This window comes from Malaclemys terrapin, chromosome 14 (genome assembly GCF_027887155.1).
Source record: "Malaclemys terrapin pileata isolate rMalTer1 chromosome 14, rMalTer1.hap1, whole genome shotgun sequence".
Taxonomy (NCBI): Eukaryota; Metazoa; Chordata; order Testudines; family Emydidae; genus Malaclemys; species Malaclemys terrapin.
The window spans coordinates 29,776,987-29,803,024 of NC_071518.1; the positions used below are offsets into that span (position 1 = coordinate 29,776,987).

Below are 26,038 nucleotides of genomic sequence, written 5' to 3' on the forward strand. Positions count from 1 at the left end.
GGAAGACATTTCAGACAGGAGAATCCATGGATCATAGAGTGTTGAAACTGTAGCTTAATTTCTTGGTGGGGAGACCTATAATTTAAGAGACATTTTCAAATGTCCTCAAGTAAATGATGCGCATAAAAAATGTATTTGTACATCAAGTACTGTCTGTTTAATTTTGTCCTTAAATCACACTTTTCAACCATATTTCTCAGAGCTTTACAAAAGTGGGTGGGTATTAGCACAAGTTTAAAGAACTATAATGTGCATCTACAAATGTGTGTTTTTTTTGTTTTTGTTTTTTGCATGTAGAAATAGATATACTGTCACAGCTGTTAGCACAGTGATAGAGGCCCTTTAAAAAAGTGGCCTTAAACGAGTACGAGTATTGAGGCTGGTGTCAGCACTCTGTCTAGTATGCACCCTTCCTACGCCTGGACCCTAGGAACCAAGCAGTGGTAAAAGTATCTTTCTTAGTTTAAAATGAAGTGGAAACACTAGTGCAGTTTTCTGACTGAACTAAAAGTCAGGCACAGCCAGAGCGCACCCCTGTTGCAGGGGAGTAACTGGTAGCAGAGAACCCCGCCGGCGGAGCCCCTGCCCATGCCCCTACCGCCAGAACTGCCGCGTCACGCAGACAGGATTTACTCCGCCGCCCGCAGCATGTCCCCCCTGCAGCTGCATTCGTCAGGCAGCGGGGGGCCCCGGGCTTGCTAGAGGAGACAGCCCCGGGAGTTTTTTATGAGGAAAAGTGTGGGGTGGGCGATGAGGCGGTCGGTATTTAACGGGCCTGCACGTGAGCCGAAGGGGTCCTTACCCCGGGGGATAACCCCTTTCCCCTCTCCCCGCACGTTGGCCCAGCAGGTGCGAGCCATGGCAGCAGGGCTAGGACCGGCGGGTGGAAAGGAGGCCGAGGCCGCGGCCGCCCGCAGCTGCAAGAGGGCGCCACTGTCCGCCGGAGCGCCGCGCCGCGCTCGCCCCTTGGCTTTCCCCAGCATCCAGGTCTCTGCGGGAACCTCCAGAGTAAACGCGCCCGGGATTGGCTTCTGTCAGTGAAGGGGGCCATATTGGATCAGCGCATCGCTGCGCTCACGCACCATTTTATCAGCGGCTCTGATTCTTTCATCGGCCTGGATGCGCCCGCCCCACCCCCCTCCCCGCCCAGGGCGGCGACCCCCGCCCCTGCGGGCTGTAGAAGCGTGAGGAGAAGGTGTCCCGAGGAAGGAGACTCGCGCGCTCCTCCCCTCCTCACACCCCTCGCTCACTGCTCCCCGGCTCGCAGACCCGCTCTCCTCCCTCCCTCCCGCGGAGCACCGTGTCAGCCAGCGGAGGCGGCCCCGGCCGGGCGGCCAATCAGCGAGTGGGTGACAAATATGCAAATGTGCCCCCCCAGCCCGTCCCCTCGGGTTCGCTGGGGCTGGTGGGGTCGCGGCGCGGAGCTAGTGAAACTTCGCCAATAGCCCTCCTGTTTCCCTGCCCGGGCGGGGGAAGAGCAAATCACGCCGCGCCGCCTCCTCCCGCTCCTCCTCCCGGGCCTGTGCCAGCCACCCGGTAAGTGGTGCCCCCAGCCAGCCGTTACCTGCGCACCCCGCGGGGCCGGAGCGGCAGGGGGATTCCCCGAGGGGGGAGGGGAGCCGCCGCCCCGTTCCCCCGTAGTCTGGCCGAGGCAGGGAGCTGTCAGGCGCGGGGCACCTCTCCCCACGCGTGCCGGCCAGGCGGCCGCCGCCGCGTAATGGCGAACCCGGCGGTGAGTGAGTGCGTGCGAGGGGACGGGCTGCTCCCCGCCGCCCCCGGAGCAGGCCGCGCTTCAGGTGCCGGAGACACGGGCCGGCCCCGGCTCCCCCCCCCCCCCACGCGAGGGGACGGCGCGGCCGGGCCTGCTCTCGCCCTGCCTCGGCTGAGCCTGCTTCCGCCCCTCGCAGGGCAGGCGCGGGGCGACGGCAGAGTCGGGGTCGCCCCTGCCCCTCGCACCCACCAGGCGCCCCTCCCCCCCCAGCCGCGCCTGGGCCGGAGGCAGGGTGGAGGGGCGGGGGCTGGGTTGGAGCCGGGCCCCAGCATACGGGAGGTCGGCGGGGGCTGGTCCCCGCGGGCAGGAAGGCGGCGGAGGGAGAGGGATTGGAGCTGGCTGCCCATCCGGCAAGTGGGCGAGGCGGCTGGGGGAAGACTGGCGAGGTGGGAGCTGCTGCCCGCTGAGAGGGCGGGTGCGGGGCGGTGCAGGCAGAGAGGGAGGCTGAGGTTGGAGCTGGCTTCCCCCTGGGCGGGGGGGGGAGGGGAAGCGAGCGGAACGGAGCTGGCTGCACGCTGGGCAAGGGGGCGTGTTGGTGCTGGCTGCCTATGAGGCAGAGGAGGGATGTGCGTTGGGGTGCGGGCAGCGGACCTGGCTTCTCCACCAGGGCGGGGACGGGGGATGGGAAGCTGCTTTTCCCCTCGGCAGATTAAAAGGGGTTTGGAGTGCAGATTGTGGGGGTTGCTAAGGCAAGGGGGGGGGTTAAGCTGGTCCTTGGGATAGCAGGGTGGTCATTTGAGGTTATCTCCCTCCTGGGTGTGTTAGATGGATTGGAACAATATATGTCAGGAGAGTGTGTGTCTCTGCTGAAGGCGGGAGGTTTGTGACAGTTTTCTGCTGAGGCGAAGGGACCTACTGCAAACAGGATGGTGTGGAAGAAAACCTATTTTCCCAGACAGGTTGGTGGGAGGGGAGGAGAGGAAAAGAACATTCAAGAAGTCTCTCTTTGCAAAGGTGACATCAAGGCCTTCATCTCGTAGGAAGGTTTTCACCCTCCTTATTCACTTTTGCATGCAAAAGACCATATCCATAGTAACTAAAAACTTAAATGAAAGCTGTATCACCTCACTATGAGGAGATACAGACAGATCTGGTGTCTCCTGCAGAGGAGAGACTGAAGAGCCTTGGGCCAGCAGGCATGGTTTCTGAGGAGAAAATGGAGACTGCAGACAGAAAAAAGGGAAGGATTAATAAATATAATGCTGCAACAGCCATGATAGTGCTAGAAAGGGTTCTGACCTCCTCTACCCCTTTTCTCTGAGGTCTTGTGACTTTGCTTTTAAAAGTAGTTGTCTCTGAACCTCCACCACAAGAAAAGTAGGCTTGTCTGTCATAGGAGGTTTCTGTATCCCATTTCACTTCTGTGCCAGTCCAGAAACACCAGTTTGTTAGGTGCAAGCTTTATCCCCCCCCCCTCTTTTCATTTAATTTAATAGTAGTCATAACTGAAAACTTCTGAGCAGAAAGACTATGTTGGACTTTGTAGGTAAATAGTTTCTACTTCCTTTAATATCTTTGAGCAGTTACAGAGTTTCTATCTAGCAAGGGTTGTGAATTTTGGTTTATATCTAGGTGAAATAGCCTATATTATGTTTGTGCTGACTTCTTTCAAGTGGTAAACAAAATCTTACAACCTATATGTTTTACTTCAGATTTTGATAATTACCTAAGTGGGAGAGTAAAATAACATCCTGCTTATTTCTTGATAGTCATATGGTCTCCACCCAAAAAGACAACCTGATATGTTCCTGCTTGTAGGCATCTGCTAATTCTTTAACTGTTCAGACACACCTGCTTGATGGGGCTGCAAAACACTACTGACTTCAATTCCTTTTTTAACACAGGAACATAAAAAATAAATTCTTACTCTCTCATAAGCAATTCACAGAGCTGTGCTTTTGACAGTCATGGATATCATAACAATTAACCATCCACAGGAAAAAAATACTTCATAGTGAAACTGTTACTTATAGGATATCTTCAACAAAAGCTTGTCAGCAACAATCAATATTTTGCCGTTCTAGGAACATCACAATATGCGGTTTACCAATTGTGCATTGCATGACATTGGAAACAAATTGGGAAATACTATGCCAAACTTGTCTTCATTAATTTGAGTATAAAGATATACTCAAAGGTGCTAAGATCATTAAGTTAGTAAGTGTTGCTTAAGCTGTTAGTATTCAGCCACATATGTCAGCAAATAGTTTGGTATATAAGCTCCTAATTGATCTTTACAGTGGAGAGTAGCCCAACTTGCCTCCCAAAGACTTGTTGGACTCCTGTCCATCATTATTATGACTAAAGAGATCTGATTTTTAAAAGATGCTGAGTAGCTTCAGCTCCCACTGACTTCAACAGGAGCAGTGGATGCCGAGGGCTTCTGAAAATCAAGCCATGAGTTCCTAGTCATTTTTGATTAGGTAAATGAAAGCTCAGAGTGGGGGAAAATATGTTTTTAGTGATTGTATCTGTGAAGTGCTCTGATTTGGACCATCACACGGAGACTATGAAAGCCTTAAAGCAGACCTTGTTCATGTGTTTCCTTTCTATAAAATAGACAAGAGCCAGTGACTTAGAAAGATTAAAAATGAAATTGACACAATTTTATTATACTGCTCTACTCCTGTGACATTAGGTAATAGGTATGTTTTAATTTCAACATGCTTCCAGCCCTCCACCCCAGTGTGGGCAGCACTAACAATTCTTTATTTTGTATTATTTATTCATTTAACATTTTGCTGCAAACTTCATTTAATGTAAACTACAAATCATACTTGAAATATTATAAAATGAATAGGTCATCCACACAATTTTATCAGAGATTATCAGGTAGGATTCCTTAATGTGTTGCCTTGTCTCCCATGTATCAGGCCTGCTGTATAAGTCCTTGTGTCTACCTCATGTAAATGTTTAGACTCTGGACCATTGCATTATTTTGGAAGGAATGATGAACAGAAGTTGGAACAGAAGGAGGAGAATGCAGTGTTCTAGTTTGGTCCTGCACAGTTCTGGGTTACAGTAATTGTTGTAAAAAGCAACAGAGTCTCCTGCGGCACCTTTAAGACTAACAGATGTATTGGAGCATAAGCATGCATCCAACGAAGTGGGCATTCACCCACGAGAGCTTATGCTCCAATACGTCTGTTAGTCTTAGGGTACGTCTTCACTTACCGGAGGGTCCGGCGGCAGGCAGTTGATGTTCTGGGATCGATTTATCGCGTCTGATTAAGACGCGATAAATCGATTCCAGATCGATCCCGGAAGTGCTCGCCGTCGACGCCGGTACTCCAGCTCGCCGAGAGGAGTACGTGGCATCGACGGGGGAGCCTTCCTGCCGCGTCTGGACCCGCGGTAAGTTCGGACTAAGGTACTTCGAATTCAGCTACGTTATTAACGTAGCTGAATTTGCGTACCTTAGTCCGAAGTGGGGGCTTAGTGGGGACCAGGCCTTTAAGGTGCCACAGGACTCTGTTGCTTTTTACAGATCCAGACTTGAATAATAGTTGTGATTCCTATGCTACCCACAAACTGAGTCCTGAGTAAATTTTCTTTGCTCTTCATACTTTTTATAGATTGTTTCATTCAGTTTACTTCTCTGATCATTCCTGTTACAGCCACAGTCCCTTTCAGACTAAGGAGCAGACTGCTCAATACACTTAAGGAAATCTCATTCTCTTTCAGGCTCATTTCATTGTTTTCCCCTTTCTCCCAATCAGCCTCTTTCCTGGACAAGAGGCAGAGCTTTCAGGAACTTGAAGGATCTGAAGTCACCTTAATGGATGTACCCAAAGCCCAGCCATGGGATTTTGTGTGTCCAGAGTTCTAAGAACTGACAGCTGGAATCCCACTGTCATCTGGACTCCCTGAGGGGCATCTCTCCTGTTCAGCAAGAGGAAGGAGTGAAGACTTTTCTTTACCTTCACCATGTTAAATTTGCGGGGATGCAATAACCACAATATGGGTTGCTAGCACTTAATTCAAATATGATCAGAGTGTGCTGATCGTTTTTTATTTCTCTGGCCAGCTCATATAGGCAAGAGAGAACTTGTTTGGCCACTGGCCATCTGAATGAAGAGACTCTTCTTTTTAATGTAAATTCTGGGTATTTCTCTTTTTGTGCAACATTCTGATAATGAATACATAAAAAAAAGCTAGTTGCTTTTGCCATCTAAAAAGATCATATGTTGGAGGAACTTGTAGAATATTGAACTGTAAAACACAAACAACAATAAATTGTGGTATTAGAGCAATGTGGCAAGTGAAAGCACACATTAGGCATTTAAGCATTTTAATCTATAACATACACAGAGAGGTGTAAATATTTAGAAATGCTGAGTTTATTTTATTGTATTGGTATATTTTTAGCATGGTGCATGTGCAGCTAGATACACAACTACATTTTAGTGAGAGCTCATTTAAGGTGTTTGTGTTGCAGCATTTGAGACTAAAGTTCTCTTTTTCATGTTGTTCTGCCACCATGCTTCATTTATAAAACTGGAGGGAACATACTTGGGGTGAGAAGGTGGTTCTGTCCTCAGTTTCACTCAGTTCTTGGCTTGTTTGACAACAAAGGTGCCAGTGTGATGTGGACAACAGTTGTACTGAGACCTCCAACTTGATTCAGCCTGCACACCAAACAGATGTCTGATATTAACATCTTTGGCTACTGCGGGGAGGGATAGCTCAGTGGTTTTAGCATTGGCCTGCTAAACCCAGGGTTGTCAGTTCAATCCTTGAGGGGGCCATTTAGGGCTTTGGGGCAAAAATTTGTCTGGGGATTGGTCCTGCTTTGAGTAGGGGTTTGGACTAGATGATCTCCTGAGGGCCCTTCCAACCCTGATATTCTATGATTCTATATATAACTGAGTGAATTTGTAGATCATAACTTTGAGAGTCATTGATTTTTTTTGTTTACCTTTTTGTTTTGTTTTAAAGGCCAGAAAGGATGTTTGTGATCATCTAGTTTGACCTCAAAAACACTGACACTTGAGGACTGTTAATTTATGAAATTAAACATTTCAAAGTTTGTACCTACATAAAAAGTAGCAGAGTCCATCACAAGATGTGGCCATCCCATTCACTTCTTGTGGCCAAATACCAATTTTGACTGTGCTTTATGTAGCTAATAGAAAATTTAGGAACAGTGAGTACCAAATTGATCTCCTCCTTCAGTGTGGTGTTAACTACTCACCTTTATATCACATGAGGAATAAAAACAGTTTTCTGTGCTTAATATATTAGGAGTTTAGCTAGTCTTCCAAAGTTCATTCTAGAAAATTACATAGGCTTTTACTAGTAAATAAAATAATAATCTCATATAATTAATTATTTTAAAGATTAACACATTACTGAACCTCATAAGAGGAAAAACTTGTAATAGCTTCTGAAGACTTTCTGTTACATATAATGGCATAATAGTCTACCCCTTTAATAATATGAATAACGTGAACTTGCTGTCATTTCTGAACAGGGTGGGTTGATTTACATTGCCAATTTGAATCAGTTTAAATGAACATGCAGGAAACCTTGATTTAAATAATCAATTTTAATCATGTTTTGCATGTACTTTTTCATTATTTTCCTGAAGAAAGGTTGATTCTCACTGGCTGGCAACCATTAAAACATGTTGATTGCAACTAAATATAGCCTTTACACTAAATTTAATGCTGCTTTTTGCTACCCAGGAGGATACACTATATCTATATACATTTATTTAAGCAATTGCATAGCTTAACTTACATTTATTTAGGTTCTTCATTCTTACCTTTCTATTCTTAGAAAATAGTGAATGATGCATTTCTTATTTACTAGATTTAATTTTTTACTTGCAATTTGTGTCATGCTCTAATTGGATGGAAATTCAAATTGAATTTTAAATGCACAGAAATGGCATTTTAAATTTAATACTACTTGTGCTGGATACATAAGGGAAAAACAGTTTATCAAAACGTGTTTTGCCTTGAAAACAAACTGCTTTATTAAACAAAGGAAGTTTTTTCTGTAGTTAGTGAATTTAACTGACTGTGGCTGGTCACCATGTCCTTCAAGATTTTAGAACTAGTAGATCTCATTTTCTCATGCGTTTTCAATTCCCAGCTTTGAAGGAGGCAGTCATTGAACTAAACTAGTTGGAAAAAATTGAAATAAAGAAAGTATTCTCTCTGCACCTTCAGAAGAGGCTATTGCTGTCCAAAAACTGGTTTAGCACTTTTACAAATTCTTGTTCCAGGTGCTAAACCAGTGACTTCCACCAGTTCTGTGGTCTGACTTTCTTTAAAATTTAGCAGCAAACATATCACATATTATATTTTTTATTTAGTTTAAATTATTTTAGTAGATTATAGTGACTTAAGGCCTTATTAATATAAGTTGTCAATTTAAAATTACATTTTAAATAGGTAATTTAAAAAAAAATCTAATTTAAATTAAAACACTTTTTTTATTTAAAAAAATCATTAGACATTTTTAACCACTATTGAATTCATTTATTGAAAATGAACTTAGGCCTGGTTCTCTTCTCATACTGTAGTACCTCAGGCGTAACGCCATTGAAGTTAGTGGAATTAAACTGTAGGTAAAACCAGGGTAAATGTGAAAAGAATCAGGCATTGGGTCTGTGTTTCTTCATGGCTGAAATGTACAGTCTTTCAAAATATTTATCACCATTTTGCAGAAGTCACAAAATGTAGTCCCTAATCTAGATCTTTTGTCTTCTGAGAAATTCGCAATTATAATCCTCAGAACGCACTTGTGAAATAAGTATGTGTTGCCAGTTTACTGATGGGTGGCAGTGAAACAGGTTGTGACAAAAGGTGTTGATGCTAAAATGGGATAAGAGCTCAGGTGTTTCACTGCTGTGCTCAGATGACTAGAATTCAAGAAGGCATTCACTTACAGTTTAAGATACTGTCACTTTAAATTTATTTTGTTTTTAAGTTAGAAACGAGGCAATCTATTAAGGAAGTCTAAAACTTTTCTGCAGTGCATTGTTTGGGACCCATGTATGTCAAATCTGTATTAGAGCACTATTATAATGTTAGAGAGGTTTTATGTGCTCTTCATCTCAAAGATGTGGGACTTTCCTTGTGAATAAATGTGATGATGAGAGGAAAGCCTGAAACTGCACTTGTTCTGCAGAATATATAGGGTAATATCTGGAGGAATATCTGTGGCACCTTAATTTGAGCTTCATTGAGGCCTGAAATTCTGTTTCTCTGAATTTGCACAGAAAATTACTTACGCTTATGTGTAAACAGTTTTCGGTGCTGTCAATCTGTGTTCAAAACAGCCTTAGTCAACAGCAAAATAAATATGGCCTCTCCTTTGAGCTTGTTTACACCCTTGTTCACGTAATAAAATTATCACAGCTCAGAAAACCACCACACAACCTGGTGGCTGGCAATGGCTCACCAGGACAGTCCTGAAACTGGAATACCAGAGTTACTGAAGGTCAAGATTAATGTGTATTAGTAGAGTTGTATGATGAAAGAAGGTTAGATTGTGAAATGGGTTAGTAGTTCATTATTTTATCTCTGGAGATCTGTAATGAAATCTTGTTTTAGGCCACAAGAGAAAATGAGAGTGAGCTTTTACCTGGTTCTTAGTGAATATTTGTCCATATAACACAGCTTCCACGTAATTGTTCAGGAAAAATCTTGGACTGCAGAAATGGGGGTACTGCAGATCAGGTTTGAGGTGCATTGGCAGAACTTGTGACAAAACTTGAATGATGATTTGAATCTATTTCGGGTGTAGCAAAGCTTCTATAGATGTCTCCTAAGTTATCATTTATTTTTATAAATACTAAAAACTTACGCAAAGCATCTCATATTTAATCCTAAATGAAAGCAAATAAACCTTTTACCTCCTTCCCCAAATTAAAATGTTTTCCTAATCTTATGATAGGTCTTGGTTTCCACACAGGTCACTTAAAGAATGTATTTCATTCTGATCTTCCAAGGGAAAAGTATGCTCTTCATATTGGCATGTTCAGATAAGCTGTATTTGGGTGAGGAAATGGAGAACTTTGGTTCACTTTCAGTTATAAAGTGAACCAGGATTCACTATATGGAGTCCTGAAACTTGTCGTCATGACTACAGAACCCTTCATAGATAATTTTTGGAAACACCAGGTAAAAGTAATCTTGAAAGAGTAGAATAAGATAATATTTTTTGCTCCGTTTTCCAGTAATCTTACCATTGAAATTTTGGACCCCGACAGTTTTTCTCCCATGGAGAAATTTTGGATTAGCATGTCTCCTTTTTCTAAGAGCAGAATATTCAAGACTGTTTTAACTCCTTCTTATCTCAGCTTGTTAAAATCAACTTTACGACAAGGTGCAGCGCACACCTGTATTGGTACCAGTGCTTGCAAAGAAATATTCCAATCCAGCAATTTTTTTCTACAGCGTTGGAGTAGTCTCATTTGAAATCAAACCTTCTGTTGTATACAAGAAGCACTTGGTCATAAGCACATACAAGTAAATAGTCTTTAACTCACCAGTTTTCTATTATCATGAGTTTTATGTGATATCACAATTTGTTACAATTGGAGCAGAGTGGTTATCCCAAATAAACTGAAATAAATAGTATATTCCACTTTTTACTAATGTATATGGAGAGTCTAAATTGAATGAAGGTAGATTATTTTTGTTTATGGTTCCAAAGGATTTTTTGAAATGGTGATGCTTTGGCTCCATCAAGAGTGTGTTAGGGATTTTCAAAGTTGTACAGTTTGTAATATAGGTATGTGTACATGTATGCTGAGGAAGATTTTTGTTGTTGTTATTTTACAAAAGAATACTGGCCTCCTTGTTTGGGTAATGGCAGATCATTTTTAAAAGGTGTTGTTTCTAGGTTAGCTTTGTTCAAACGAGCCATGTTTGGAAAAAATCTTCATTCCAGTTCATGTTGATAAAATTGGTCCTTACAATTTATATACAACATATTAACCCCATCCACACATTTCAGGGCAAACAATAGAAACCACAGAAGCTTTACTGAACTCCTTTTGAGTTGATGCATCATGTAACTACTTACTATAAGTTTGGCAAAATAACTAATTGACAGCACAAAGTAAAGAAATACTGCTTAAATAAACGAGAAATATGAGACGGGGCTGGATCCTATTTTTTTCTTTGACTGTGACTAAGCTGTGTGCATGCAGCTTTCTGTAGTTTTGCATAGATATTTTTATGAACGTATTGGTGTAATTGTCATTGAGCTGTCTGTTTGCATGGGTAACACTTTTTAATGCTTTAATAATGCCTTATTTTTCTCATTACTTCATCTTTTGTTTCTTTTTTCTTTTTAACACAAGATTCTTCAAAGCCACAAATACTCCATGGTTGTCTTAATATCTGAGGCTGGTCAAGCAAGTGGTCTCTATTGGCTTGAGGAGTGAGAATCCTCTTTTTTCTGAGTTATTGACAGAATCAGTTTGAGGAAGAATTTGTAATTGACAGCTATGTTTCAGATAACAAAACATTTAAGCAAGCTGATGTTGCCACAGTTGGTAAGTGCAGAAATCTCTAAGTGTGATATTTTTAATTTGTAAACTAGTGGGGAGGGAAACATTTGATTCCAAGATCATGGTTTATTTTTTCCAGATTAAATTAAATACCATTGAAAATAAAATACCATTAATCTGTGTATTGCAAAACCTTATGCTATAAATTAGCCTGTTTGTAGTACTTCTTAACCAATTAACTCTTTATTATTCAGAAAAGTTGTTTGTATATTTAGTAATAGTTGACTGTTAAATTCTAGAAGTATGGGTTCTGAACTTGATTGACAGATGGGAAGAGGTTTTTGAATCTCTGAAGGGATCTCTGATTTTTTTCTGTTGTGATATGAAATCGCAGTATAAGAAGAAAATCTAAGGGAAATTTTTGTGGATATTCCAAAATTTGTACATATCCCCTAAGACAGTAGAGGACAGATTAGAGGATGTTTCAGACGGGTGTCTGTCTAACTGTTTTAGACACAATCAATCTTTTTAGGGTTCAAGAATTCCTAACATAGAACAGCCTGTAAGTAGGCTAGGCATACTTCAGTCTACCAACTTTAGAATGAGTTTACAAGTTATTAAATGAGAAAAGAAGAGCAGATATTGCAGCATGTATATCAAGAGTGTGTATTAAATACAGTTTTAACATGAAGTTACCAGCTTATGACAAACAGTTCTTGTTATCCTGATAACTGTGGTGTGCATTGTTTGGAAGATACAACTCGTTTTCCAGTTATCCTGATTAAAATACTGTGAAGTTTCAAAAAATAAAATGATATAAAATTAAGAATAACACTTCACTAATAAATTTGTGAGTGTACGTTAATGAAAGATCTCCTGAGAAGGCTTGTATTTAACAGGTTTCAGAGTAGCAGCCGTGTTAGTCTGTATCCGCAAAAAGAACAGGAGTACTTGTGGCACCTTAGAGACTAACAAATTTATTAGAGCATAAGCTTTCGTGGACTATGCATCCGAAGAAGTGGGCTGTAGTCCACGAAAGCTTATGCTCTAATAAATTTTAGTCTCTAAGGTGCCACAAGTACTCCTGTTCTTTTTGTATTTAACAGAATTTAAGGCTGCTCTATCTGCCTAGGAAAAGGATCATGTTTTTATACGGGGAAATCTATCTATAAAAGCATATTGATCTAGAATGCAAATCCACTTATTTCCCCCCTTTTCCTTCCCATGCAGCATTGGGGAAGGGGAATGGTATGCTTCATTGTGTTTTCTCTCTTCCAGGGATCCCAGAAGCTTTTACTTCTCCCCTCACCCCTCCCCTTCCCTGCAGTGTGTTTGCACATTTGGTGCCTCTTCTAGGCTCTGTGGGCTCCACTCCCCGCTATGTCCAATGGGGGATTGGAGCATGACTGTCGAGTAAGTGCACTTCCCCCAATTCAGCAATATTACTTGATATTGGCAAAAACATCTGTTAAGCCCTGGTGTGTAGTCACAGCAACCTTCGACTTTCCTTTCTGCTATCAGCTAAATAGTTTATTGTATAAGCATTGGCAAGTTTAAACCTTAGCCCTTAAGAACACGTTTTATTCAGTCTTGAAAATTATCATACTTTTTATATTAAGCACTTTTAAATAGTTATAAAAAATTTAAAATTCCAGCACAAAATCTGGCTACATCTCTATGACAATGATGGTCCTTCTCCCTTTCATTTTGTCCTTTTCCAGTCATATTAAAAAAAAAAAAAAACCCAAAAAACTTCACTTATCTTAGGTAAGTGAGCAAATAGAAATTTGCAAAATTGCTTTAAAAATCTCCCTTATTTATGAATACATGGAGATTCTCATGTTTCCCAAGTGATCAATGCCATAGATGTACTCAGTAGCTGAATTATCAGATCTAAGTTATGACCTTGAAGTGTGATTGTGATTTGTCTTTTGTTAATGTGCTTTACTTTCAGGTCCCTAATGATAATGAACTACCTATTTTGGGGTAGGCATCACCCTGAGTTACTTGACTCTTCACAAAGGATATGGACTCTTAATTCATGGGTAAGGATTCTTTTGATTTTTGACTTTTGTCATTTCATTCATTTTACAGAATGAAAAAAATTCAGTAAGAACATTTCACTTTCAACAATTTATTTTTCAGACTCTTCTGCGTTAATCAGAGTTTGTCATAGCATCATCTAAGAGTTTGTATTAGCTTGTAGTAATTTTGAACCTGTTTTGACTAATAAAAGCACATTTTAGGAACAGAACAATCTCTTAACAAGTATCAGTATCTTAACTCAGCCACCCCATCTTGATGATTTTTAGAGCTAGAGGAACCGAATGATTAAGTTTATGTATATATTCAAAAGTTGACCTATAAGATTACTTTTATGGAGTATAAAATAAACCCATTTTTACTCTGGGGAAAATAGTCTGCATTTTCAAGGTAGAGTTTTCAGGTGGATGGGAGATTATGTTCAACAGAAGAGGTCTTCTATACACTTTCATCCTCCAGGCAAAGAGGGAAAGACTGAGAACTTCATGAGTCTTTCTGTTTTTATTTTGATACACTCTTTAATGCTTTGAACAAATATCATCTGAAACATACGGCATACTTTTTTTCATTCACTTATTGAGCAGCATATACCCATATACAGTAGTAAAAGATCTGACTTTAGGGAGAATCTGAGATGCTTTTCAAATGGACACCCATATTCAAGTTTTGTTGTTTTTCTCTAAATAAACATTCACCATTTTCATATGTAAGAGACTGGTCATGCTATGCTGGATTTAAAAAAAACACACAACTTTTCAGCATATTATGAAGGCACCATTTGCAGCTCCATGTTTGAGGTTGAATTAAGTAGCAGTGATTCTACCACTTAGTTTATATATAATACAGTGTCTCCACCCCAAAATTTCAACACTTTTTGAATATACAATAATTTTCTGAGAATTTATAAATAAATCCATTAATTTGAGTTAAAATGTATTTTAAAATACGTCCTTTAAGAACTGTAGCGACTGCCCTCAAAGCTCTTTTGTCTCTAATGATGTCAGTAACACATTTTCAAACTTTCCTTCTAGCTAAAACTAAAATGTGTGTAGACTGCATTTGAAGGAATAGTTTTTGGATTAACAGTAACTTTTTGCCATATTCTTCATAACTGAAAGTTTATTGTTCAGCAGAGGCTGACAAATGATCTGCTGCAGAGAATTCTATGAAGAAGTGCCCTCTTAAAATTGCTGCCATGTCTGATTGTTCTCAGTTGGACTGAGGCCAAGCTGCAGTCAGCAGAAAAGATAGTGGCCCTCTCTGCTATTAGGGGCCACTATCTTCCCTGTTTTGGGAAGCTTAGCTTTACTCACATTGAGAGTAATAAAAGATGTGTCCTCTTTCCAAATGGCCATTTTTTGTGTAATTATCTGAAGTAGGACATCATCTGTCTGTCTCTGCGGACTGAAACTGAGTTATGAAGAATGTCAGACACTTACCATTAATCCTAAATTTTGCTGTCAAAAACCTACTTGTTGCACCAGATGTTGTCAGCAGAGAAATTAGGGAGGAAGGGAAAAACTAGGGCTTCTGAGTACAGGGGGATGTGGGGAGTGTAGGATGGAGCAGTGATTTTGGGTGTGATGTGCAGGAGGGAGGGAGAAACTGGGGGTACGCTTTGTGCTGCAGGGAGTTGTAAATCCATTTCAACTAGCCAGTACACTCTGACTGCTTTGTGCTGCTCCGTAGAAGCATAAAGCAGCCAAGGCATCCTTGTTCCTAAAAGTTACCTTTTTTTTTTTCCCCCTTTAATTAATTAATTAATTTTAAAGCATTACGGTTGATTCTTCATATTACAGGAAATATCATATGTAAACATTCTCTTTTGGGGTTTGAATTCAGTGTTCATGTCTGAAATTTTTAATTAAAAAGTAAATTCCCAAGCACAAATTGTATATCCTCAACCTTAACTTAATCTTAGTATATGTGATATAAGGATGATGTAATATTCCATAATAAGCATTATAAATGCAGAAAAATCCGTGTTAATGTATATCTGGACTTTTTAAATTTAATCTTCAAGTATGGAAATGCACAGATGGGATAACCAAGTAACCTAACTTTGCCCTGTAGTCATGCCATGAAGGGGGAAAAATCAGTTGAATCTGTCTGACTACAGATGATAAAATGCTTTAGTCATAATGTATGGTTATTGCATGGTGTTGTGGCAGGGCAGAGTTTACCTAACAGTGGGGTAACCTAATTGCATTTCTGTACCTTAACGCATCAACAACATGTTAACAAATCTTAGCATAAGATTTCATTTTAACTCTGAATTTCCATGATGTAGAATATGTTTCAGGGACAATTATACCATCCTGGTTTGTTTTTTGTAACTGTAAAATACCTATATATACACTCAACCTTAAGTCTATGTTAGCATAATTTTTATCTGGAAACAAAGAGCAATAACTTTTACATTATCATTCTAGTTCTTCAAATGAAGAGAACCTTAACTAAGATGAAAATAACACAAAAAATAAGAATGTGAATGTCTCTGATCCTGGAGAGTGTGTGTCTGGATTTAGTTCTATTATGCAAGAGAAAACCACAAAAGCTTTTAAAATATCAGTTTATTCCTGCACATAAAACTTAGGTTCATCTTTGCTATTGTCTACATCTCTGATATTGTGTACTTTGTGTCCAACCAATGACTAAGGCAGTGGTTCTCAACCGTCATTCATTTGCGGACCCCCTAAAAATTTCGAATGGAGGTGTGGACCTGTGTGGAAATCTTGGATATAGCCTCCAGACTCCCAGGGTCTATGGACCACAGGTTGAGAACCACTGGACTAAGGGATTTGATAATCAAGAACGTACATAGCACATGAAAATGTGTCATTTAACTTAGTGCAGAGGTATTCTTGTTGCATCTTACTTTCTTTGGCAAACCTCTGCCCAGTTAGAAGCAAGTCTCTTCTACTGTTTTGTAGGGCAATTCTTAAGTCTAAGAAAATGAAACTTTTTTTCTTTTATTTCCCCCCCTGCCCCAAATTCCAACCCCCAAACTTCAGATCTTCCTTCCTGCCTATAGTTCCCAATGCTTTACATCAGATACTACTGCTATCATGCTTTCAGCCCAGTTTCCACTGCTGTCACATTTGCTCATCACAATGAAATGATTTTTTTCTGTCTGCAGAAAGACTTTCTCTGAATTTAGAGCTAGAAGCACTTTTTTGTAAAAACTTTCAAGAGTTGAATGGATCAGGGTCAAATTTCTTTGCAATTAGAATAGAATGGGTCAAGAAGTTCCCGCCCTGCTAGATAGGTAAAGGTGCATATGTATTTTATGTATAATATATAAACTTTTCCTTAATTTGATCTTTTATAGTCTTAGAGAAATGAACGAACTCCCATCTTTTACAAGTATTTTGAATTTTGTTGCATCATGTCCGTAACCGTAACTTTTTTTTAACCCTCTTCGGCCTTCTGAATGGACACAAACCTTAAAGTGGATGATGATGTCTCAAATTTCCACATGAAAGCAGTCATTGATGACTGAGGTTTTATCACTTCTGGCAGGAAGTGGTTGTACTTTTCAACAATCTGTCCTCTCAGTGTGGAGCAGTGATTTATTTACAATAGGCAAAAGTGATGACGTGTTTGGATATTGAGCTGAATGTTTACTTGACATCTACTAGCTAAAGGACTGCGCCTACTAGTCAGGAAGAATAATAGCTCCTGTGTCCCCAAAACCCACTGCCTCTGCAATTAAAGAAATCTAACTGTTCTGTAGTCTTTATAGTGTCCTGTATTTAATTGTGATGCTGTCCATCAACTTTCCATTTAATAAATTTTTACAAGCATAACTTGCTGTCTCTTGCCTTTTTACACTCTTTTCCTTCTTGGTTTCACTGTTTCTTTCATTTGTTTTTTTCCCACATGCGCCCCTGCCCTCCCGATTTTTCCTCTTTTTCTTTCCCCATATTTCACCACTATGTTTTCCTCTTCATTCTCCTATTTCTTGTCACCACGCTTTCCCCCAACAACCTCTCTAGCTTTTATGTCTATTTCTTTGCTAATTCATTCCATTAAACCTTAATCCCATCCTTTCTCACACACTTTCTTACAGAATTTACAAGACACTTAAATCAGAGGGCTACACACCCCAACCAAAGAGTGATGTGGGCAATGCCAGGTAAAAAGCCAAGCTTCCGAAACTGCTGGGAAAATGGTAGTTACCGTTTTCCTACCAGGTTTTCAGCCATCCATATACCCCGCTTAGGATGTCTAGCTTTTCATAGCTTCTGACTAGTTGGGGTATGATACATTTAAATCCTAACCACTAACCCCTCTGACTGATGTGATGGAGAAAGTGTACACACACTCTCTCTCTTTGTTAGCCCTTCCTCCTGTGTGAGGTATGCGTGCGAAAAACACTTACTTTACCTTAGCTTCAGTCCAGTCTGGATCCTCCTGCTTCGTTTTGATATTTTCCACCTCTTATTGCTCGCAACAGACAAACTGTCCTCATCATTACGAGTTTTATTGCTGCTCAAATAGTTCTGAAAATCAGCAGTGAAAACTGACCTAAACTGCAGTGAAAATATGGCCAAGTGCTGGAGAGGAACTGTGGGCAGGCTCAGAGGAACAGCACTGCATTGCTTTATACCCTGTTTTTAATTGGAAGATTTTGTAGTGTTTTGTTTTTTCTTGACAACTAAGGGTTAACACACTCATTTGATTTTAAATGGAAGCCCAGGTTGTGCAGAAATTGATGGTATGGCATCGCCACCCCCACCTAAGACATTTTTCTGCGCACTTTATGACCTATTTGAAGGAGCCATGTTTTTTTAATCTGAGGGTTTAATCTCTGATTTGAAGTAGGTCTCTTATGCATTATTAAAACCTGAATAGATTAAAGTTTAGGTGCTTTGTTGAATAACCAATGATTAAGACAAAAAAGTAAGGGTGGGAGGTGATTCCCGTCACATAATTTACATATTACATTTTAGATGTGATGTCATGACTGAAGATGACAAATCATAGAATTATAGCATGTTTCAGCTGAGAAAAGACAAGGGTTATTGCAGATATTGGCTTGGTTATTCATTTTAGGCAAAGTGGAGTAATTATTGTGGAATAAAGTTTCTGAAACAAATGCGTAGAGTATCCACTCAAAATTATTCTGGAATGGCTGTGCTGGTCAGTTTCCCCGTGGAGCTAAGCCCTAAATACCAAGCTTGTGAGATTGCAAGAAATGAGAGAAATCAAATAAGAACAGGACACACATTGTTCATTGTATTTGTATTGTATTGCTTACACTGAAAAAAATTTCTGGGGAAACTATTTTAGATTAATTTGAGTTAAAATGCCACTTTTTGATTTAAAAATGAAAAAAATTTGAGAGAAACTTGAAACGATGTATTTATCAAATGTACATTATACTAGCTAATAAGAGGTAATGACCTCTAAAAACTCTAACAAGAATGTATTCATCTTCTTGGCTGGTCACCACTTGTACCAGTGGCTTCATACAGGCAGTTCATTAATGTTTAAGTGTCCAAAACAAAAAAACCTCAACCTTATAAAAGGACCTTGCCATCTGAAACTTGTGATAAGATTAGTTTTTTTTCCCTTCAAATTAACATTAATCTTGTGCAATAATGCACCATTATGGATAAGAATTAAAACCTATAAAGTCATGGAATTCAGTGGAATTTTATTTTGTCACAAAATTTTACGTCTGAATATGCACAAGGGTGGCAAATTAGATTTGATCTGGAAGCCTCACTGAATTCCAGTTGCCTTAAATCTGGAAGTTAAGTTTTCTTTCAAAACACTGAGTGATCATATGGTGCAGTAAACATGTAGTTTTGCCAAAATGGAAGAAAAAGTTAAAGTAAAGGAACTTAGAGATAAAAGAATAGGTACCAATTCATTCTAACTGTATCTTGCACATTCTGCCTGTTCAAGCTATTCCTGCAGTTTCAATCATTTGACATGCTGAAGGCTAGACTCCCTACTCTGTTTAAAATGGGGGTATGCTAGAAGGACATCTTCCATGAGGACTACTTGGCTATGAAACTTGTGTCCCACTTGATCTTGCAGAATCTCTATTTGTTAACCTGGGCATGCAGCCCTAAATATGAGGATTAGATTTCTAAACTCCTTCCTTTTACAATTTCCATGTAACTTATCTGTAACAGGTTGGCAGTGTTTCCTAACATACTACCTTGTTAGCAGGGAGGGAGACAGACAGCTAAAAAAGGCTAAGTAGTGCTAACACAGTGCTGCAGTTATATCACTAGCCACCTATTTATGATAGAGAGCAGGAGAAGGTTGGCAAAACAGTTTGGTTTGCACAAACATCAAAACAAGTTAGGAAAATGTCTTAGTGTGAATGGTAGTGTTCCAAAGCAGAATATCATTAAACTTTCCAAACAAATTTGCATTTGTGCTAAATTGAACATGATACATTTCTGACAAAAGTCTAACATTTTTACATACTTTACATAAGCGTTCAAAAACAGTGGTTTAGAGTAGAAGTGTTCTCGTAACCATAACAATGATGCTATGCATGCCTCTTCCATGTTGTCTTACAAGGGCAACTTCTGGTGAAACAAATTTTTTTTTCAGTTTGAGTCCTTTTCTTTTTCTATAATATGTAATATAAAGAGGAATTGTTATTAAACTGACAAGAATCTTCGTATCCAGTTTTCTGAGCTTCATCTTTGTTTGAAATTTATTTTGCTTCACTGTCTCTTTTAAGCTGCTGGTATGTTTAGATACTACTTTAAACAAATTAGAATTGCTTAAATTAATTGCTATCTGGATTTGTGACAAGAAACTACTGGTTTTCTCCAAGAACTAACTTGCCTGGAAATATTTATCCTCTCTCTAGCGCAGAGATGCCAGATGATTTATCAATTGGGAAATCAAATTGTGGTTTTTCATCTTGTGTTGGAATCCCTGAAACTGGCATTCTCCGCCTCTTCCTTTTTTGTCTCGGTGGGCCTTCCAATTTTATGGAGTTCTGGTGACTTTTACAGAAGTTTGTAGTGGAAAAAGCTTGACTGCTTATAGTCCCCCTCATCTCTCTCCCCCCCCCCCTTTTTTTTTTTTTAATGCTGAAAGACAGGAGGACTATGGTTCTAGGGCACAGAGGGTACCTCTGAAAGTGGAAGGTAGGTTTTTTTTTTTGTATGTTTAGCACAAACCATGGCTAGCTTTATCAAACTACAGTTACACGCAGCTTTTTGTGGGCTCTACCATGGAGTCTTACGCAGTTTCTTCCTCGATGGCGCATAGTGTTTAAGCATTCAGGTTGACAAAATATTGGTATGGGTGGAGAACATCAGAACTGTCAACTACGTATGTGATCTGGGGGACAATTTGTGCCCAATTTGTGCCCACTCATCCAATTTATGAAAGATGGTTTGAGATCTGTGGAAGTACACAAGAACTATGTATGTGCAAGTAATACTACAATATTTTGTGTATTCACTCTAATCTGTGGTCTGACATTCATTTGTAAACAATGGACTTCACCTTTTTTCTTCACTCCCTCCCTTTGAAGGGGAATTTAATACTTGCCCTAGATAATAATTGAAAACCAGAGGGGGATACTTTCATTTAAAACATTTTCAATTATGCGGGCATTTAAAATTGATTATTTTTTTTAAACACAGGAGTCCTTGATGGACAGACAGCTAATAAAATATAGTAAGCCTGTCCATTAATTTAATGGGTCCCCTCTGAACTAGACCTATTTACCACCAGCTACGGTACTTGTACGTCATACTTAATCTAACTTGATTGTTCTCCTGCTTTAGTTTCTTCCACCCCTCCTTGGTCAAAGGTGGATGATACAATTTGTGTTTTATGCTATATCCCTATGAATGTGGAAAGTGGGAAATCTGACTATTAGCAATGCTTTTTAAAAATACGCTGTTTATTACACATTTTGCTTATCACAAATGAAGAGAAACATCAATCTTCATAATTTTTCACTTCAAAATACTGAAGTGTGTGCTATATTTTTCTGTTAGCATAAGTGATGTTTCTGGCCAATGGGAGCTGTGAGGGCAGTGCTAGGGGCAGTGCACGGAGCTGCCTCATCCGCTCTCTCCCCCCTCCCCCCCCGCCAGGGGTGTGCAGAGACATGCCAGCAGCAGCCGGCTGCTGCGCCACGGGACTTTGTGGCCCGGAGGTTGTGAGGGGGCAGAGGAATCCAGACAGAAATGTTAGACGGGCCGGATCCGGCTCACGGGCCATATTTTGCCCACCCCTGCTTTAAATAGTAAACAAAATACATATACAGTTTGGAATGGATGGGGGAGAAGCCTTTTATGACTCATTATCCATCACTTTGCATATTTGGTAACAGTTCCTGTTCAGACTTCTTTGATACCTACACACCATATAGGGCTCTGTCCAGAAGGAAAATATTTTCAACTTTCTAGGATGTCCCTAGGAAGACCACAAAACTTGCTGTGGAGAGGTCATATCCAGGAAGTCAGTCACTGGAGGAGAGAGCTTTGGGGGAGTATGGATAAGTTTTAGCAATGGTGGATTTCAAGAGTTAAAATTTTTTCTTCCATCTGAATGTTAGTGTTTGTTGTGTACGAGTCGGGAAAGACTGTTAGAAGACCAATGTATATTTTAAAGTGATTTGTTCGGTATTCTTGAAGACTAAGTTTTCTGATTATCTAGGAAGTCAAACTATCACATATAGCAGTAATAGAACATATTTTCATTCAAGCTTGCATATTGGATGTTGTATTGAACAGAAATATGAATATGTTGTATTTCAGGGACCTTGTGACTAGCTCAGTTTTGCCAATTAATTTCTAGCCAGTTCTGTTCTAAAGCTTGATGAGTTGCTCTTTTTCTTTGGCATATACATACTCTCTCCCCAAGATTTTCTTTATGGGTTTGATCCTGCCAGTGGTGATTTCCCTGTGTATTTGTTGATTTCCGTGAGGATTTGACCTCATGAGAAGAAAGTTTTGATTCCAAATACGGTAAAAGTTATGCCTTTGTGGATTCTACTGTGTTTTTGGTTAAGTGGGTTTAAGTGAAATTAATCTAAACATAACTTAATGTTTCTTGTAACTTGTTCTGTTCAGCTGAAGAATAATTACCATTTACCCACCTCTTATTTATATACAAAGGAACAGATTTTCACAATTGCTTATACACAATTTGCATGTATAAGTGCAGTAATTGTGCATGTTATGCATGTGTTCACTTCTAAAATTTTTAGAAGTTGATTTGCAGTTTATTGCATTTTAAAAATATTGAAAAAATACATTACTTGATATTTCCTGGTTGCCATTGTGAAAGCACAAAATCCATGAGCAGTGTGTGACTTAACCATTTTATTAATATGTAATGGTAATTGACAGGTTAATTAGACTGAAAATCATAACAAAAATGTTGAATAATTAAGATTTTCATTGAAATGACCAAGCACTCATTCAGTTTAATGGAAAGAAATAGATTATCTGAGCTTCATCTTACTAAAGCTGTTTCACGATGATCTGTCTCTCTCAAGTGTTTGGACTATTTCCTTTCTCCTCTCAGATTTTACTTGATCTAGAATATACAGAATCATTACATGTAATATTACTTATTCTTCAACTGTATAAAATATAACATTGGAGAGGAAATAAATGAATAGTTACATATGTTTTATTTGTGGGACACAGACAAAAAATAAAGCAGCCCATTCATGACTAGAATTTGACAGTTTTCTGTTTTTGTTTTTTAAAAAGTCAAAATGAGTCTAATTGCTCACTTTTGTTTATATAAATATAGAGTAAAATTGACAAACTAATACCAAGAGGAGGAGGAAATGAAAACTAAATAAAACAAAACTCCAGAAAAGTAAGTTTAAAGTCATTGCTCTTATTCTTTCTTCCCTAGGATATTTGTACAGTTTAAGACATACATTTCTTCAGAAGCACTAATGGATGTTGACATGCATTGGATAAGGTGGTGACCACTGGAAGTAATCTGTTGCTGTTCACTGCAGAGAGGGTAAATTGACTCCATTTGGAGTTCAGAGACGAAGCAGTGTGGAGGTATCAAGATGACTGATCCTATGATGGATTTTTTTGATGATGCCAACCTTTTTAGCGAGACGTTGGAAGGTTTGTCGGATGATGCCTTTGTACAACCTGGACCCGTTTCACTTGTTGATGAATTGAACTTGGGTGCAGAATTTGAGCCTCTGCACATAGACTCACTGAACCATGTGCAAGATACTCAAACTCAACAAAAGATGAGCGAATTTGAGCAGTTAAATCAGTATGATTCACTGAAACTTCAAGTAAATCAGTCTTTCAGTAGCCCAGCTGACAGTGTTTTATCGCCACACTCTCAATTTAATTGCTCACCAATCCATCCACAAAACCAATCCAATGGAATGTTTCCTGATGTGGCTGATGGTAGTCCTATGTGGGGTCATCAAACTACCACAACTGTTCCAAATCAAAATGGGTCACCTTTTCACCAAGGACATTCTCAGTCTATGCAGCAAACTAAAAGTTTTGTAGCACACCATGACTTTGCCTTATTTCAGGCCAACGAACAACAGCATCAGTGTGCCTCACTACAGTCGCAACAAAGCAGAAACAACATTAATGCAGGGCAAGACGCTCTGAATCGGCCAAAAAACTTTATGGAGGTTAACGTATCTGCTCCACGCAGAGTCAGTGTTACCCATCCACCTCAAATTGCTAATCCATCAACTTCACAGCAGCCTCTCTCTGTTCAACAGTTTTCTCAAAATGCCAGTGCTTCAATACATTTTTGTGGGAATCAAGAAGGAAACTTTGATGGACAATCTCCAACTATGACTCCTTGCTCTGTTAATAATACACAGCAGTTTCCTTCTCCATATTCTTACTCTAATAACCACATTTCTCCTACCAGCCTTTTACAGTCTTCTACCGCTCTTTCTACTAGCCAACAAACACATCCTTTATCTGATTATACTGGAAGTGATGCCTTTACATCTCAAACAGGGACCAAGCAAGAAACCACCGAGCACCTCTTGAATCCTAACACACCTTTGAATTCAAATAGTTTCCAAATGTTGCATTCAGCACATCCTCAGGGTAGCTTCAGTAGTTCAAAACTCTCTCCTGTGAACATTAATTTTCCAGCCTCTGCGGGTTCTGCTTCTCAGATAAGCCATTTCGGTGATCCTATAGAAAGCAATGGTTTTTCATCTTTGGATGAGAACTTACTTCATCAAGTTGAGTCTCAAGCTGAACCATTTACAGGACTTGATCCAGAGGACCTCCTTCAGGAAGATCTCCTACCCCAATTTGATGATTCAGCATTTGTTCAGGACACTTCAAGCCACATATTAGAGCATGACCTAGAACACCATATTACCCCACAGCAAATAACACAGTCATCCGATATTGCTCGGACACAGTCTCAAAGTCAGATGCATCCCTGGCATTCTTCAGTTTCTAATCGGCATCTACAAGACAGAAATCGTATAGCTTTGCAAGGGCAGGTATGTAGCCCTTTTTTGGGAGGGTGTGGTGTAATTGTTCCAGTGAACTTAATCATGCTGGTAAGTATTAATTCTTTGTCCACAGGTAACTCTAAAATCTCTTATCTGTTGTTGGTCATTTTTTAGTAAAGAATAAGTAACTTTCTTCTATCCTTGAAAAGAAATTACAGCCTATATCTCTAAAAAAGTCAAACCCTAAATATAAACATTGGTTGTTACACTGAACACTTACAATTCATACTCTTGTCTAAATGGATAAATAATATCTCTAATTTAGCTTTCTTAAGTACTAAAATGGTTAATACAGAATTAGTTTTAGAAATAGTACTACAGTATTCGCCTGGAACTAAGAACCTTATGTGTAACTGCTGCAGTCTACATCTTATCTTTGCTGCAGTAAGAATTTGTCACTAATGTGTACTAGGTACAAATAGACTTTAAGAAGTTATATGTAGTTTAGTTTTAATAAAAAAGATTGAAGTATAGCTTTAAGAGTCTGAGGGATTATTTTTCGCTCAGTATAGCACAGGTTTTTACTTTACTACCTGCAGTGTAACCAGAGTTGTATATATTCCCTACTAGGTAAGTTTTTGACTATGTTGAGTGAGTAGACAGACAAGGAGCTGTCCGAAAGATATAATGCTTGTTGAATTTTAGGGGAATGGAAAAAAATGTGCTTCATTAAAAGCCTGAAGAACTAAGGAAAAAAACTCCTTGTTTTACCTAACCTTTCGATACCAGAAATGCTAAATCCTGTGTTATTGCCTTTTGTTGCTGATAGTCTCTGTGGAGGACACGAGAAGTGGATTAGCTTTCTTATCCCTTAATTGAATGAGTGGCTGTGTTGAGTCTCTTTTAAAGTGATCTTCATTTTCACCTGTTTGTCAGTTGTGTGCTTATGTTAAATAGGTGTTTGATTAAAATTACTGAGTAAAAATCACTTCCATCTTTGATTTTAGTCAGCTTCTTTGTTCTTGTGTTTTCATACATTTACTAGTTCTCAAGTTATCCGTTCCAGAAAACCAGGATAAGCAAGACCTGAATTCATGTAAATCAGTGCAATGCTGTCCTGTTAACCCAAGGTTTTAGAAAACTCCACTCTCTAGCTTGCAGCACCAAAGGTATGCACTCACCTCACCCCACTGAACTCAGTGGTGTGATCTTGAAAGACTGTGAGCCATTTAAACTCAGATTTGTAAGGTCAGAAGGGACCACTATGCTCTAGTCTGAACTCCTGCATAACACAGGCCTACACCACAACCAGTAACTTCTGCAT

The 26,038-nt window shown here is 39.5% G+C and overlaps 1 protein-coding gene across 9 annotated transcripts in view; it reads left to right on the plus strand.

The window, feature by feature from the left end:
• Positions 1–1,234: 1,234 nt before the first annotated feature.
• The window catches only part of CHD9 (chromodomain helicase DNA binding protein 9), a 192,592-nt gene continuing 167,788 nt past the window's right edge, over positions 1,235–26,038 (plus strand). For 5 of the 9 annotated variants that reach the window (XM_054048599.1, XM_054048603.1, XM_054048604.1 and 2 more), the window contains exons 1-5: positions 1,235–1,536; positions 11,094–11,288; positions 12,522–12,656; positions 13,198–13,288; positions 23,157–24,762. In XM_054048599.1, coding sequence (XP_053904574.1) covers positions 23,323–24,762 — 1,440 coding nt within the window. In that variant the 5' untranslated portion in view covers positions 1,235–1,536; positions 11,094–11,288; positions 12,522–12,656; positions 13,198–13,288; positions 23,157–23,322. Of the gene's footprint in view, positions 1,537–1,565; positions 1,733–11,093; positions 11,289–12,521; positions 12,657–13,197; positions 13,289–23,156; positions 24,763–26,038 lie in introns of those variants that run through there. The other 4 variants (XM_054048600.1, XM_054048601.1, XM_054048606.1 and 1 more) reach the window with 4 other exon arrangements.